Source organism: Schistocerca americana, chromosome 5, assembly GCF_021461395.2.
Source record: "Schistocerca americana isolate TAMUIC-IGC-003095 chromosome 5, iqSchAmer2.1, whole genome shotgun sequence".
NCBI lineage: Eukaryota > Metazoa > Arthropoda > Insecta > Orthoptera > Acrididae > Schistocerca > Schistocerca americana.
The window spans coordinates 633,754,023-633,768,055 of record NC_060123.1 but is presented as its reverse complement, the minus strand read 5'-3'; the positions used below and the strand labels follow the sequence as shown (position 1 = coordinate 633,768,055).

The 14,033-nt window shown below is 42.8% G+C and overlaps 1 protein-coding gene across 4 annotated transcripts in view; it reads right to left on the bottom strand.

Annotated features, from left to right (window-relative positions):
* LOC124615449 (hemicentin-1-like) overlaps positions 1-14,033 on the bottom strand; it is a 1,163,225-nt gene that overhangs the window by 40,368 nt on the left and 1,108,824 nt on the right. For all 4 annotated transcript variants that reach the window (XM_047143342.1, XM_047143345.1, XM_047143344.1 and 1 more), the window contains one exon: positions 284-367. In XM_047143342.1, the coding sequence (XP_046999298.1) occupies positions 291-367 (77 nt within the window). In that variant the 3' untranslated portion in view covers positions 284-290. The remainder of the gene's footprint in view (positions 1-283; positions 368-14,033) is intronic.

Here is a 14,033-nt window from a genome sequence, read left to right as displayed (position 1 = left end):
GAAATAGTGAGTAAGTGTTACAAATGTCTGCGTGTCGTGTAACCGAGGCGGGATGTGGGAACCAGCCAGGTATTCACCTAGCAGGATATGGAAAACCGCCTAAAAACCACATCCAGGCTGGCCGGCATACCGGCCCGCGTCTTTATCCACTGGGCGGATACGATCTGGGGCCGGCGCGCCTACCCGAGTGCAGGAAGTAGCGCATTAGCGCTGTCGGCTGACATGGCAGGTGACCTCGTCCTCACACTGACATTTCTTTAACTGACCTCTTTCTCATACTGACCTCTTTCTCATAACGTGGAGGCGAGCAAGGGCGGCAGCAGGAGCACCAGCCAGGTCAGAACGCAGCTCCTCGGCGCCAGAGATCCTGCAACAAACACAGGCAAATAAGGCACTCATTAAGGCATTCCAAGTCTCGACGACAGCGTTAAAAGCAGCCACATAAAACAAATTCATTAGGTAACTTTTTTTTGTCATCATAGTTTTAACAATACATCGATTATACTAACTACGTGTACTATTTTCCAGTTTCCCAGTTTCAATGTAAGTTCATCACTTTGTTGTCCGTCTGTCTTTCTGTCCGACTGTTAAAAACCCTTTTCCTCGTGTACGGTGTATGTATACATTGAAACTTATGTTACGTATTAAGGAGTACTTTCCCTTCTAAGTCAACGCTATGAAATGCAATCAAAAGAAACTGTCATTTACATCACACATTTTGATACTCGCAAACTCATTCATCAAAACCTGTATGGTATTTCCCTTTAGTTTAGAGTCATGAAATTTGGCAAGAAGCAAGGTTTCACAGAACAACCGAAGGGAAAAAATCCGAAACTGGTTAACTGGTAATGATATCACACGGAAAAAAGTTGTCATTTATTATGTGTCTGTTCGCCTCTTAATATCTCTTTTTCTCCGGAATGGGTAGATGTATGAAGTTCAAATTCGTGTAATATAATCAAGTCCATAGTCCTCTGGGGGTGTAATCCTATTAACTCAGTGCAATCAAAAGATATGGCCATTTATGTCACATACTTTGGCACTCGCAAACTCACTAACTTAAGCCTATAGGGCACTTCCTCTTGACATAGAATAATGAAATTTCGCTGGAAGAAAGGCTTCACAGTTCAAGTAAAGGAAAAAAATTTTTAAAATGTTAATTTGTAGCTAAACTACTCGAAAAAAATTTTCTGTTTTTAATTGTTATCCGACTTCGAACTTGAAATTAAAATATTAAGTATTGGAATCCCTAGGACCGATATCTTTCCAGTATCAATGTGAATAACAGACAAGAATCGTGGAAATCCTCCCTTCCTGAACGAGATTAACTATCTATATTATTCAGTTTGTACAGAACTCTCACTGCGCGAGTCCTACTGGAACCACGCCAATTTTTTCCCCATCTCAATATAGGTGCCGCATGTGCAGTCGTATCACTATTCAGAGACCACCATTGACTGGCTTGCCTAACTACTTGTATTCAACCTCATAAATATGTTGATTAATGATTGTCTTCCCATATTAAGTCTAATTTCAGACTGTGAATATCCACATGTTATTAAAATAAATTGTCGCCGTTTACGTAGTGGAATGTGTAGTATCATCTGAAAGAACGTAGTGTAAAGTTTCTGCTACCTTCTGCAATGAGGGCCCTGCGCTTTGGAAACGCTGGCATACGCTGTATGTCTGAGATACGAACTGTTGACTGAGCACAGGCGACAGCAATGAATTCTCTATTGAACGGTGTGTTGTGGGTAACTGGGGTGAGAAGAGATATGACGGAATCGCTCTATTAATATTGCATCTAAAAACTGTCGCCCAACGGCGGCTTAAATCTATGGAAGAATTTGCGTGAAAAGAAGGACGGAGGTGCTACTAAAATATTCAAAGGTTGCATGTGGTGTAGCTCTCAGGGTGCTAATTTTTCCTAACAGTACTTCGGAGTGTGAGCTATCGTTGAATCACAGGCAAGTGTTTGGTATTCTTCACGTTCTCTTTTCGAAGAATATTAGGTCTGAACTATTAGTGTCGAGGTCCGGTCTGCTGGCCAGCGTGTGGATGGTTTTTAAGGCGGTTTACCATCAGCCACAGCGAATGCGGGCTGGTTCCCTTTATTCCACCTCAATTACATTATGTCGGCGATTGCTGCGCAAAAACTTTCTCCACGTGCGCGAACACCATAACTACAACTACTCTACCACACAAACATTGGGGTTACACTCGTCTGGTGTGAGACATTCCAAAGAGGGTGGGGGGGGGGGGGGGTGGCAGGGGGTCCACTAGGGCCCGAAACGCACAATAACTGTGGGCTGCTGTAGCCTGTTGTGGGGTTGTGAACCACTGACGGCTACGGCGGGGACGAAGCCTCTCCGTCGTTTCTAGGTCCCCAGTTCCATATAATACAATACAATGATTAAAACGAATGTTGGCTTTCCCAAGCGTTCATTCTGATGTAGAGACTACCCCATAGTATTGAAAGTTGTAAAATTTTACAACTAAGTTATGTAACTGCTGAGAGAGGGTGCACTGAACCAGTAACAACAACATTTCAGTGTGCAATGAAATGGACGGCCACGTAAAGAACCATCTGTTAACAATGTGCATTTCCCAGTCGCATTTATCAAATACAATGCTCTTCAAGTAAAAGCGCCTAACGCTAATTAGTGATGTGTGCTGAAGTGAAACTAGTTACCATTTCTGTATTTATTCACGACTGCTGAAAATTTGTAAATGAACTTGAATGACAGTTAACCAGTTACTAATGACGAATTCAGTAACATACGTTCAACTGCTGACACTACGAGCAGAATAAGGAACCAACTCCTTTGCATACAAAAGGTCTGTTCAGTAAATGCCATACCATTCGTAATTTCGTGCCAACGTTGAGTTGGAGCGAAATTCGAAATGCGCACACGTCTGTATTTAACGTGTAACTACAGAAACTTTCAACGCTGTATGTTTGTTAGTTATTGCTCAGTGCTGTATTGAGTAGAACGTTGAGTCGCACAGTTTGCTAATTTCGAGATGGCAGAGTTAGAGGAGCAACGTGTCTGCATTAACGTTTGCGTAAAAGTCAGGAAAACCTTTACAGAGACACACCACATGGTGCAAGTAGTCTACGGTGACGAGTGCTTAAGTCGTACTCGGTGCTTCAAATTGCTTATACGGTTTAAAAGTGGCCGGATAGATGTGAAAGATAACCCTCGTTCAGGACGCCCTTCGACGTCTACCGACGACGCTCATGTCAGGAACGTCAACGAAACTGCGCACGCCAATCGAAGACTGTCTGTACGAGAGATTGGAGAAGAATGTAACGTTTCAGTTGAACCATTTCAGCAAATTCTGACTCAGTATCTTTTAATGCATCGGTACTTGTAGCCGGCAAGTACGTCCCACGGCTCATGAGTCAAGACCAGAAAGATCTTCGCCTCACAATCTGTGAAGAGCTTTTGGATCGGGCAAATGAGTAGGAGATGTTCCTTAAGAAAATCGTAACTGGGGATGACACGTGGTCCTACGGTTATGTTACGATGTTGAGACCAAGGTTCACTCCTCACAAAGCGTCGGGAATGGTTTTCCAAGACCAAAAAAAAGCTCCTCAGGTCAGGTCAAATGTCAATGCCATGCTGATAGTTTCCTTTGACTTTGAGGGATTAGTTCATTATGAATTCATGCCAAAGGAGAGTCTGTTAATCAGTGGTACTATTGCGACGTGTTGCAACGCCTGCGAGAAAATGTGGGAAAAAACTTTCTGAAATGAAGCGAGACAATGCACGGCTCTTGTGTCACCATAACACGACCGCTTATTCATCCCTATCCTATTTCACAAGGAACGAAATCACTGTGCTGCCTCATGCCTCGTCCTCCGTACTCCCCAGACCTGGAACTTGCGAACCTTTTTCATTTCCAAAGTTGAAAACCCCGTTGAATGGACGAAGATTTGCAACGGTAGACGAGATAAAAAAAAATCATAGGCGACTCTTCGCGCGATTCAGCAAGAGGCGTACCAATATTGGTTCCGGAAGTGGAAACGGCGTTGAGAGCGGTGTGTCACTCGTGGAGGAGAGTATTTCGAAGGATACCATGCACAGTAAGAAAAAAATAAGCGTAGAAAAGTTTTGTGGACCAAATTCCGGAACTTTTTGAACAGACCTCGTAAAATGTTATGATTTTAAGCTGAATCAGAAACCCACCATGGTCATTTCACAGCATTACAATGCTTAAGGAAAATCGTTATTATTATTACTGTTATTATTATTATTATTATTATTATTATTATTATTATTATTATCAGTGTCACCCTTATATATCATTTCTTGTTTAGTGTTTCATGTGGATGCACAATGGTACTGGAGCGTGCTAGCATATGGATATATTTCTATAGCGCTACTAGGCTTCCTGTTACATACGAGAGATATCCACTGAAGAATTCGATACACTATCCTTCCTCTGTAGTCTCGTCAGTTATCCATTTAATACAGATATGTACCCGCAGTTTTATTCCTGTTAATCAGAGTGGTATTTGATATGTATTTTCTATACCTTCTGCACGTAGCTCACGTCTCTGCTAATGGACCTAATATCTCGGAAAACAAACTCATGGTACAACTGTTTGCCGTAGTAAAAATTCTGATTCCCAACACATTTTACGTAGCAAGTTAGATCTGAAGGCAATGATTTGTACTATCAAAAGTTACGTCTAATAGTTACACCTCCGAAGAGCGCACTTTTTACCTTCTTTGCAGAATTAGTGAACATAGTCTAGTACAGCATAACTTGTGCTACGAGCAGGTGAAACCTTAAGTTTATCGAATTATCGACAAGCGCAAATTCCCGAGATCTAAAGCGTGTGGTGTTCGCAAATGTCATTCAAATCTCTCTAAATTTGTTGAGTTCCATCAGCTTTATCATCTTGGTGTGTGTGGTACAAGCAAAATGGAATGAACCCTGTCATCGAAAACATTACATCGATTTTATGGTGATTTACCTTCACATATTTTCAATCCAACCTGATGATGTCTTATTGTATCGTACAATCTCTCCTGGATTTAACTGCAAATCTCAAGTGTCTCACAGAATGTGGATATGTGACGCTGTTATGGAAATCCACCAGCCGGAAGGGGCGTTAAGCTCGGCGGTCACCTTGGATCTATTCGATAGGAAAGAGCTACGTGCCGGCACATGGGTACATTTTCTACCTTGTCGTATCATCATCATCATCGTAGTCGTCGTCGCCATCATGAAACACACTACATTCTACACGCATCCATTATGCTCATCTTCACTCTACAAATACGACACAACTCAAAGGTATTGGCGAGGAAAGGTGACAATCTGCGCCCACGATAGTCGGCTGAGCCAACCAATGGGATAAAGGAATTAAAAACGTGCCTAAGAACTGGTGGAACTGTTGCACAGTGAACGTACTTCGTTACCAATGTTGTTTATTATTTGTGACTTCAATCTCACTCAGCCACTTCTGAAAAAATATGTGATAGAACCCGAAACAGAATAACCCGTAATCTGCAAAATGGAATGCGACTGTGTTGCCCGCATCGGTAATAAAACATAGGAAATGACATCATTACCTCTGTTTCTCCAGCAAATAGCAGCGTTTCTACTTAGCGTTGGTACATGGCGCCTATCATGAGAAAGTTAAGCCTCTTTCATATGCAATTATTCCCTGTGGAAGAGCTTGGAAAACTTTTGTAATATCCTCTCAAGATCCTCTTCAGAGAAGCGGTGAGGGGCTAGGTGGCAGCACTGAATACGAGACAAAAGCACAAAAGCCGAAACATTAAATAATTGCAAGCGGGTAAAGAAAAACGATATTATCTTCAAAGAGTAGCTAAACTGTGAGAGAATGTGAACATCCATTGCTATCATTAGAGGTGGATTACAGTTACGAGTGACAGTTTCTGTACACATTTCCCTAAGAAACAAATGCCTGTAAAAATTTGTAAATTAAGTGACTACATTCACTCAGGCGAGAAAATTTTACTTGCTACATTATTTGTAATTTTTAGCTTTAGTAACGATATTAAACGAGTTTTAACGATTGATTAGTAAGATCTCATACTGATTTTAACTAAAATATCTGACAACAGTCAAGATCTTCCTGTCTGTTCCCACGGATGAAAGCCGAACAACTGTTTAATTATCCTGCATGTGGATGCGTAATATTAATATCTTCAACGTTAGACCAAAATTTACAAAGATGGAGCAAGGATATTTAAGATCTAAGGGTACGTCGACGGTAAGATTAATACTTCGGGTTAAACAAGGGACGAGGCGTGTTGGGAAACGTACTTTGCTTTTCCATAGATATGTAAACATGGAATTATTGATACTCCCTTCATGAATGAATATTCAGCCGTATCTGCAAATCTGAAAACTATTATACATAACAAAAGGTTGATGACATGTGTTGAAGATAATTTACTTGACCAGCAGGACACATCATGTTATCCCTGAAGCGCTTTTATTGATACGTGCATCTAACTATGGTCCCAGCCGATTACCGCTAAAACACCCGCCTCCGTGGCGGAGGCAATCAACGCTCGCTTGTACGATGGCGCTTTACTCTGAGGTAAAGCGGTTCGAATCCCGGTGATGGATGAAATATTCACTGCCTCACGGGCAGCGTGAGGAGAGGTGGTGACATTAACCTTCTCATCAACGGTCTTTGCGCTAAAGCCCTGAATTAAATTCGTAATCTCTCTCAAGAGTCTCACAGAATGTGTATATGTGACGCTGTTATCGATATTCACCCACCGGAAGGGGCGTTAGGCTCGGCGGTCACCTTGGAGCTATTTGATAGGAAAAAGCTACGTGCTGGTACCTGGGTTCACTTTCTACCTTGTCGTATCATTATCATCATCATCATCATCATTATCATCATCGTCATCGTCATCGTCGTCGCCATCGTAAGACACAAACGTAACACTACATTCTACACGCATCCATTACGCTCATCTTCTTTCTACAAATGCATATACGACAGAGCACATAGGTATTGGCGAGGAAAGGTGGCAACGTGCGCCCACGATAAGCGGCTGAACCCACCTATGGGATATCCCAGCGAACATCCTTTATATTTTTCACCACTCATCCGATGGCAAAATGAATTACATTCCAATGTTTAACGCTATGCAAAACTAATGGAAAGAAATTTTAAAGGAATTCAGCTTTTTATCAGTTTCTTGTAAAGCTTAGACCCGTACGCAGTCACAATATTGGAGACACTTTTTACGATTCATTTTTTAAAGATTTCACTATCCAACTGAAAAACATTTTCGATCTATTTTTCTTTGGCAATATTTACACCTCATGGACTTTTAGGCACTGATTCATATCTGAACTCAATTCTTTTTGCTTTTCTATTTCGCATAGTTTTGTTATAATGTGAAAGTTATAAAAAATAAAATCGGGAAAGGATTTCATATTGTGATTGAAAGTTAATCTACGTTTACATTGTGAACAAAATTGATACTGAAATAATAACTTTCCAACATGTTTGATACAGCATAGATATAATATGGATTCCTTTTAAGGCTTAGTAGCCTAGGAACAACCTCCTTGATTGATAATCAAGTTTCAGTCTCGCTCATAGTCATTTTTGAGTCAGCTAGCGTTGAACAACACATTTCGAATGTCAGGTCCAACAAATAAACATTCTTTCAACTTCGTATCTGATGGATGGAGAAACGTATCGTAGACAGCATTGAAGCATTCTCCATCTTTTAGTTAGGTTTTCATAAAGTGTTTCATTAGGACGAACCTATAATAAGAAAGTGGTGATAGAATTTTAAGATCTATCAGTCTTCTTACGCGCGAAGAGGAGAAAGAGATGTCTCAGTACTTGTGATGTGTCTAAAAACCACAGCTATCTAAACTTCAACCTCATACAATTATTAATTGAAACAGTGTATGAATAATACTTCCGCTAACAGTGTATCTTCTGACATATTGGGTGCCAATAGCAAAAAGAATTTTAGTTGATGAAACATTTTTCTTGTCATAATAGGATTCAGCGCCCTATAAACCACCATAATAAACCACTTTCATTAAAATGAGTATTTTCCATTGTTCACCTGTGTCACATTTCAGTACCGTTTAATTCTGTTCACAATTCCAATCTACATAATTATTATGTCACAGGTTGCCATTTTTATAGACAACACGGAAAAATAATGAAAATGAAGTCACTAATTATGTTGTTACTTGCTAAGATAACTGTTTCATGTTTCACTCAAGCAGTTATCGACCCACAATATCTTGAGGAGGCCATGATTTACAGCTTTCAAGTATATCTGAGGAGCCATGTTTTGGTACAATGACTGTATGCCAATTCATTATTACAACTACCAGCTTAGCTCACACTACAGAAGATTCTCACGCTTGAAAAACTACATTACTTGCAGCTCATGTGACCAGACAAGATGATCTGTACCTACACTGAAGTTATACCCGAACTGCATCAAAAGTATAGACTGCAAGGCAGTATCCGATTCTACTCTGTAGGAATCAGCATGGGTTTCGAAAAAGACGATCGTGTGAAACCCAACTCGCGCTATTCGTCCACGAGACTCAGAGGGCCATAGACACGAGTTCCCAGGTAGATGCCGTGTTTCTTGACTTCCGCAAGGCGTTCGATACAGTTCCCCACAGTCGTTTAATGAACAAAGTAAGAGCATATGGACTATAAGACCAATTGTGTGATTGGATTGAAGAGTTCCTAGATAACAGAACGCAGCACGTCATTCACAATGGAGAGAAGTCTTTCGAAGTAAGAGTGATTTCTGGTGTGCTGCAGGGGAGTGTCGTAGAACCGTTACTATTCACCTTGTGGATGACATCGGAAGTTCATCGAGGCTTTTTGCGGATGATTCTGTGGTATATCGAGAGGTTGTACCAATGGAAAATTGTACTGAAATGCAGGAGGATATGCAGCGAATTGACGCATGGTGCAGGGAATGGCAACTGAATCTCAATGTAGACAAGTGTAATGTGCTGTGAATACATAGAAAGAAAGATCCTTTATCATTTAGCTACAATATAGCAGGTCAGTAACTGGAAGCAGTTAATTCCATAAATTATCTGGGAGTACGCATTAGGAGTGATTTAAAATGGAATGATCATATAAAGTTGAACGTCGGTAAAGCAGATGCCAGACTGAGATTCATTGGAAGAATCCTAAGGAAATGCAATCTGAAAACAAAGGAAGCAGGTTACAGTACGCTTGTTTGCCCACTGCTTGAATACTGCTCAGCAGTGTGGGATCGGTACCAGATAGGGTTGATAGAAGAAATGGAGAAGATACAACGGAGAGCAGCGCGCTTCGTTACAGGATCATTTAGCGTTACGGAGATGATAGATAAACTCCAGTGGAAGACTCTGCAGGAGAGACGCTCAGTAGCTCGGTACGGGCTTTTGTTGAAGTTTCGAGAACATACCTTCACTGAGGAATCAAGCAGTATATTGCTCCCTCCTACGTATATCTTGCGAAGAGACCATGAGGATAAAATCAGAGAGATTAGAGCCCACACAGAGGCATACCGACAATCCTTTTTTCCACGAACAATACGAGACTGGAATAGAAGGGAGAACCGATAGAGGTACACAAGGTATCCTCCGCCACACACCGTCAGGTGGCTTGCGGAGTATGGATGTAGATGTAGATGTAGACATAATGAAAGGTAACTGTATTATTTGCCACCACGGTTTTCGGGAAGTTTTGGCTATAATTGTGAACGAATTTGCGAATTTTACAAACGTGCTCAAGATCTGTAGTATCGAAATAGACATACTCCTTGTATGTCTGTTCTTGAGACCACGCGTGTTGGTCAGAGAGGTTATGTTTTTTTTGGATAAAGTAGTAGTGTGTAGTGTGTGTTGGACAGTTTGGCAATGTAGTTCGTTTGAAATGGATGGAAGCAGTCCTGCTGTATAGTGGAGGCAGCATAGTTTAAAAAGGGATATTATAGTAATATTTGTACGATATGGACGAGATTGTATTAGTGGAAGAATAATAAAAGAACTGTTAAGGTAATCCAGTTATTTATATATATTTGTAACTGTGTAGTTTCCTATTGTTAGAACATTGTGTGTAGTTAAAGTTTGCTGTAGAAATTTTCTAATAAAGCCTATGCGCTTGTGTGATAGTTGAAACAATTGTAAGGAAGGAAATTGTATACAAAAGAGTTATTAAGAAGTATTTTTGCTAACTTGTCTAGGTGTGAGTACTTTGTGAAATGGTGTATTGTTGTCAAGGCTTCATTAAGCACAGTGACAGTTGGAGCCTCTGCTCTCATTTATCAGTCGTTAAGTTTAGTTCTTCATTTTTAATTATTTACTTTTATGACTGTGTTTGCATAATCGCACTGTTCGTCGCAAGTTGTGCACTGAGTAGCATTTTTATGAAAACTGGTATGATACAGTCTTGCATTGCGCATCGCAAGTACGGTAAAAGGAAATTTGGTTTTGGACGGTTAGATCAATAGTTACAGATTGCAGAGCAAACGAGCTTTACGTGTGAACAGGTATGCCAGTAAATCCAATAAATTTAATTATCATCGAGGTTCATGTCCATTTCAAGGCACAGTGATTGTCAGAGTGAATTTGTGAAAATAATAACATATCAGATCAGAAGCTTAATATCAGTAAAATATTTTACTAATGTGCTGCCTTGTAAATTTTCAAATAGTTTTAGCTGAAAGTCGGATGCGTTAACTTTTTATGTCCATCTTCTCAGTAATTACAGTATCAGTTCTGGTACAGTGATTGTTTGCAAGATCAATGATAAAGGTTAGTAATATTCAAGGCCAACACTTTAATGTGAGTCATTTTGTTTTGCTGTCAGATAGTATATTTAAATCTCACAGAAAACGGACTGCTCTCTCGCAGACGAATTGTCTTATGCTCCGCTTGTCTGTATTTGACAACATAACACTGCCCTCCCTCCTTCCTTTCAGTCCTTGCCACCCTCTACAATGTCATTCTTGCCACTGGCTTCTATCCCGACCTCTGGAAAACCTCCCATATCCTGATGTTCTCCAAACCCAACAAGCCTCCATCTGATGCCTCTTCCTATCGTCCTATCTGTCTCACATCGGTGTTCAGCAAGCTCTTGGACTCCATCCTTTCCCGGCGCATCCATCACCACCTCCGCCAAAACCACCTCCTCCCCAACACCTAGTGTGGCTTTCGACATTCCTTCTCTGCTGATGACCAACTCCTCCGCCTCACTCATCTCCTGTCCCTCCAGCTTAACTCCCGTCGCTCCGCCATTTTTGTCTCCCTTGACCTCGAAAAGGCCTACGACCGTGTCTGGCATCCCGGTCTCCTGTTTAAACTCCTAACCAACGCCCTTCCTATCAACTACATCTGTCTGATGGCCTCCTTCCTCTCCCACCGCCCCTCCTATGTTACCATCCATAATGCCAATTCCCACACCTTCTACCCCTCGGCAAGTGTGTCCCAGGGCTCGGTCCTCTCCCCTCTCCTCTACCTCCTGTACATGGCAGATATGCCCCAACCCTCCCCCCCACCAGTACACCTCTTGCAATATGCTGATGACACCGCATTCCTCTCCCTCGCTCCTACCCTCCAACGGTCCCAACGCCTTCTCCAGAATCACCTTGACCTTTTTGCTGCATGGTGTAACTAGTGGCTCCTGAAAATCAATCCTTCCAAGACCCAGGCAATCATCGTAGGTCGTACCACTCGCTCCTTCCAGCTCCTGGATTTCTCCCTTACTGTCTGCGCCCATCCTGTCCGCCTCACCCCCACCCTCACCTACCTTGGCCTCACCATTGACCGTCACATCACCTGGATCCTTCATCTTTGCTCCATCCAATCCAAAGCCTACAACCACCTCCGACTCCTCAAACTCCTCTCTGGCCGGACATGGGGGTTGCACCCCTCTACCATCCTCCACACCTACAAATCCTTAATCCGTCCCATCCTCTGTTATGCCAGTCCTGCCTGGATATCTGCCCCCCCCCCCAAATTCTATAAGTCCCTCCAGATCCTTGAGCGTCATGCACTCCGCCTCGTCGTCTGTATACGCCTCCCGCCCCCGACGCGGATCCTCTATGACTTCATTCCTTTCCCCCATCTGCTCCTATTCCTCGAACATATCTGCATCCTCTACACCTCTCGCTGCCTTGATCCCCCTCACCCCCTGGTTGCTCCTCTCCTCTCCCATCCCCACCCCCTGCCACGTCTTCACTGTTGTGTCCCCCCCGGATGATGCCCTCTCTCCCTCCTATCAATTCTGATCCTCACTCCCCCTCCATTCCTCGGTCCTTTTCCCGGGCTCCCTCTCCCCCCCTTCCAACCTCTTTTTTCCCAACCTCCCCTCTCTCTGCCCCCTTCTCTCCCCTGAGTCCTTTTGCATTTCCCTCCTCTGCCTCCTCTCCTTCCCTCTCGCGTCTGCCCTGCCCCTCCCCCCTTTATTAGTCCTCTCCCTCCTTGGTTCCCACCCCCTTTTTGTTTTTTTTCCTTCCTCCCTCCTTGTTCTTCCCCCTCCTCCAGGTCCCCCTCCCCCCCATCTGCCTTTGGCTCGGGAGTGTCATCTTTGTGCCGCCCTTTTCATGCAGTGTTTTACAGTGAGTATTCCGTGTTGTGTTTTTTTGGGAAGTGTTGCGAACGGCCATCGTACTGTCACTGGGTGTGCTTTTTATCTCTTGCGAACAGAAACCAGACTGTCGCCGTGTTTTTTAATTGTGTGTGTACTATGTTACTTGTCTGATTCCTGTGTCTTTTATTAACATTACCAACCCCTTCTGCTTTCTGTTTTAACTTTCCGCATTTCCCCGCAACGAGTTTTAAGGTATATTAAGTTAAACCAGACACTTACGTTAAACCAGACACTTACAAACACGGGTTTTAAGGTATACTACATTATTTTCAGAGGTTCCCTTCGTCAATTCCACTGAAACACCGCAAACCGATTGTCGTCAGAGCATCGATTTTGGTTCAGATGTCCAGGTCTGATTAAAACAGAAGCGTCCTATTGTGTGCATACGATCATGCCAAAATTTGACATGAAACGTTACCCAATGGCTCGTCTCTGTGACGCCAGGAGCAATACCAGTGTGCCTCTTTAAGAAACTGGAAGTACTCAACGACGATTGTCATCCATGGAAACGCAGTTTTGTTATCCATCGTTGAACGCACTGCGACGCCTGTCATCAGCAGCCAATGTGTTCTGACCGTGGCGCCACTCCAAGCGTATCCCTTCGTGTTGTGGTGTTAACGGCACGTGGGACGGTTATTCCATAGTCCATCTGCTGCTAGTCTCTGACCAATGGTGCAGAATGACACAAAATACTGCGGAGAGTCCATTGTTTGTTCTCGGATGGCAGACGCAGATGTGAAGGTGTTACGATGAGCTTGGTGCACAGTGTGGCGATCAACTCTTGAGCTGCTCACAAATGGTCCACACGAGCCTTGATGACGAGCATGCATGTCCTCTTACTCCCATGCATTTCAATATCGGGCCACTGTCACATCCGAATGGCCCAAAGATCTGTATATTCATGATTCGACGTACTGGCCACATGGAAACTCACAAAGCCGCCACTTTCGAACTCAGTCAGATGCTGATAACTCTATCTCAGACAAGTGCGTTGCATCTCCGTGTCTATCACAGTGACTCCACGAGGTTTGTCGTTGTTCACACTGTAGTGGATGTTCTACGAGGGACAGAGAATTGCAACTCTAATCATTTAAATACTGGCCAACAGTGTGTACATGTACGAAGTTACATTGACATCTGATCATGTCTTCTGGGCGCTTCAAATTTTTGACAGGCTGTGTAGCTGCAAACGATTGCATTTGGAGTGATGACCAGTAATTAATTTCCTTTTTAACTGTGGTATCACACGTCGATACCACCCCCTAGTGGCGTATCACAGTTGTGAACGGAATGGCAAAGTTCCATTCAATGTCGATAGTGATAATGCAGTATCCGGTGTAACCAATGGAGCACGCTCTTTCAGGCACATCTCCAGCGGCTCTGGACCCGA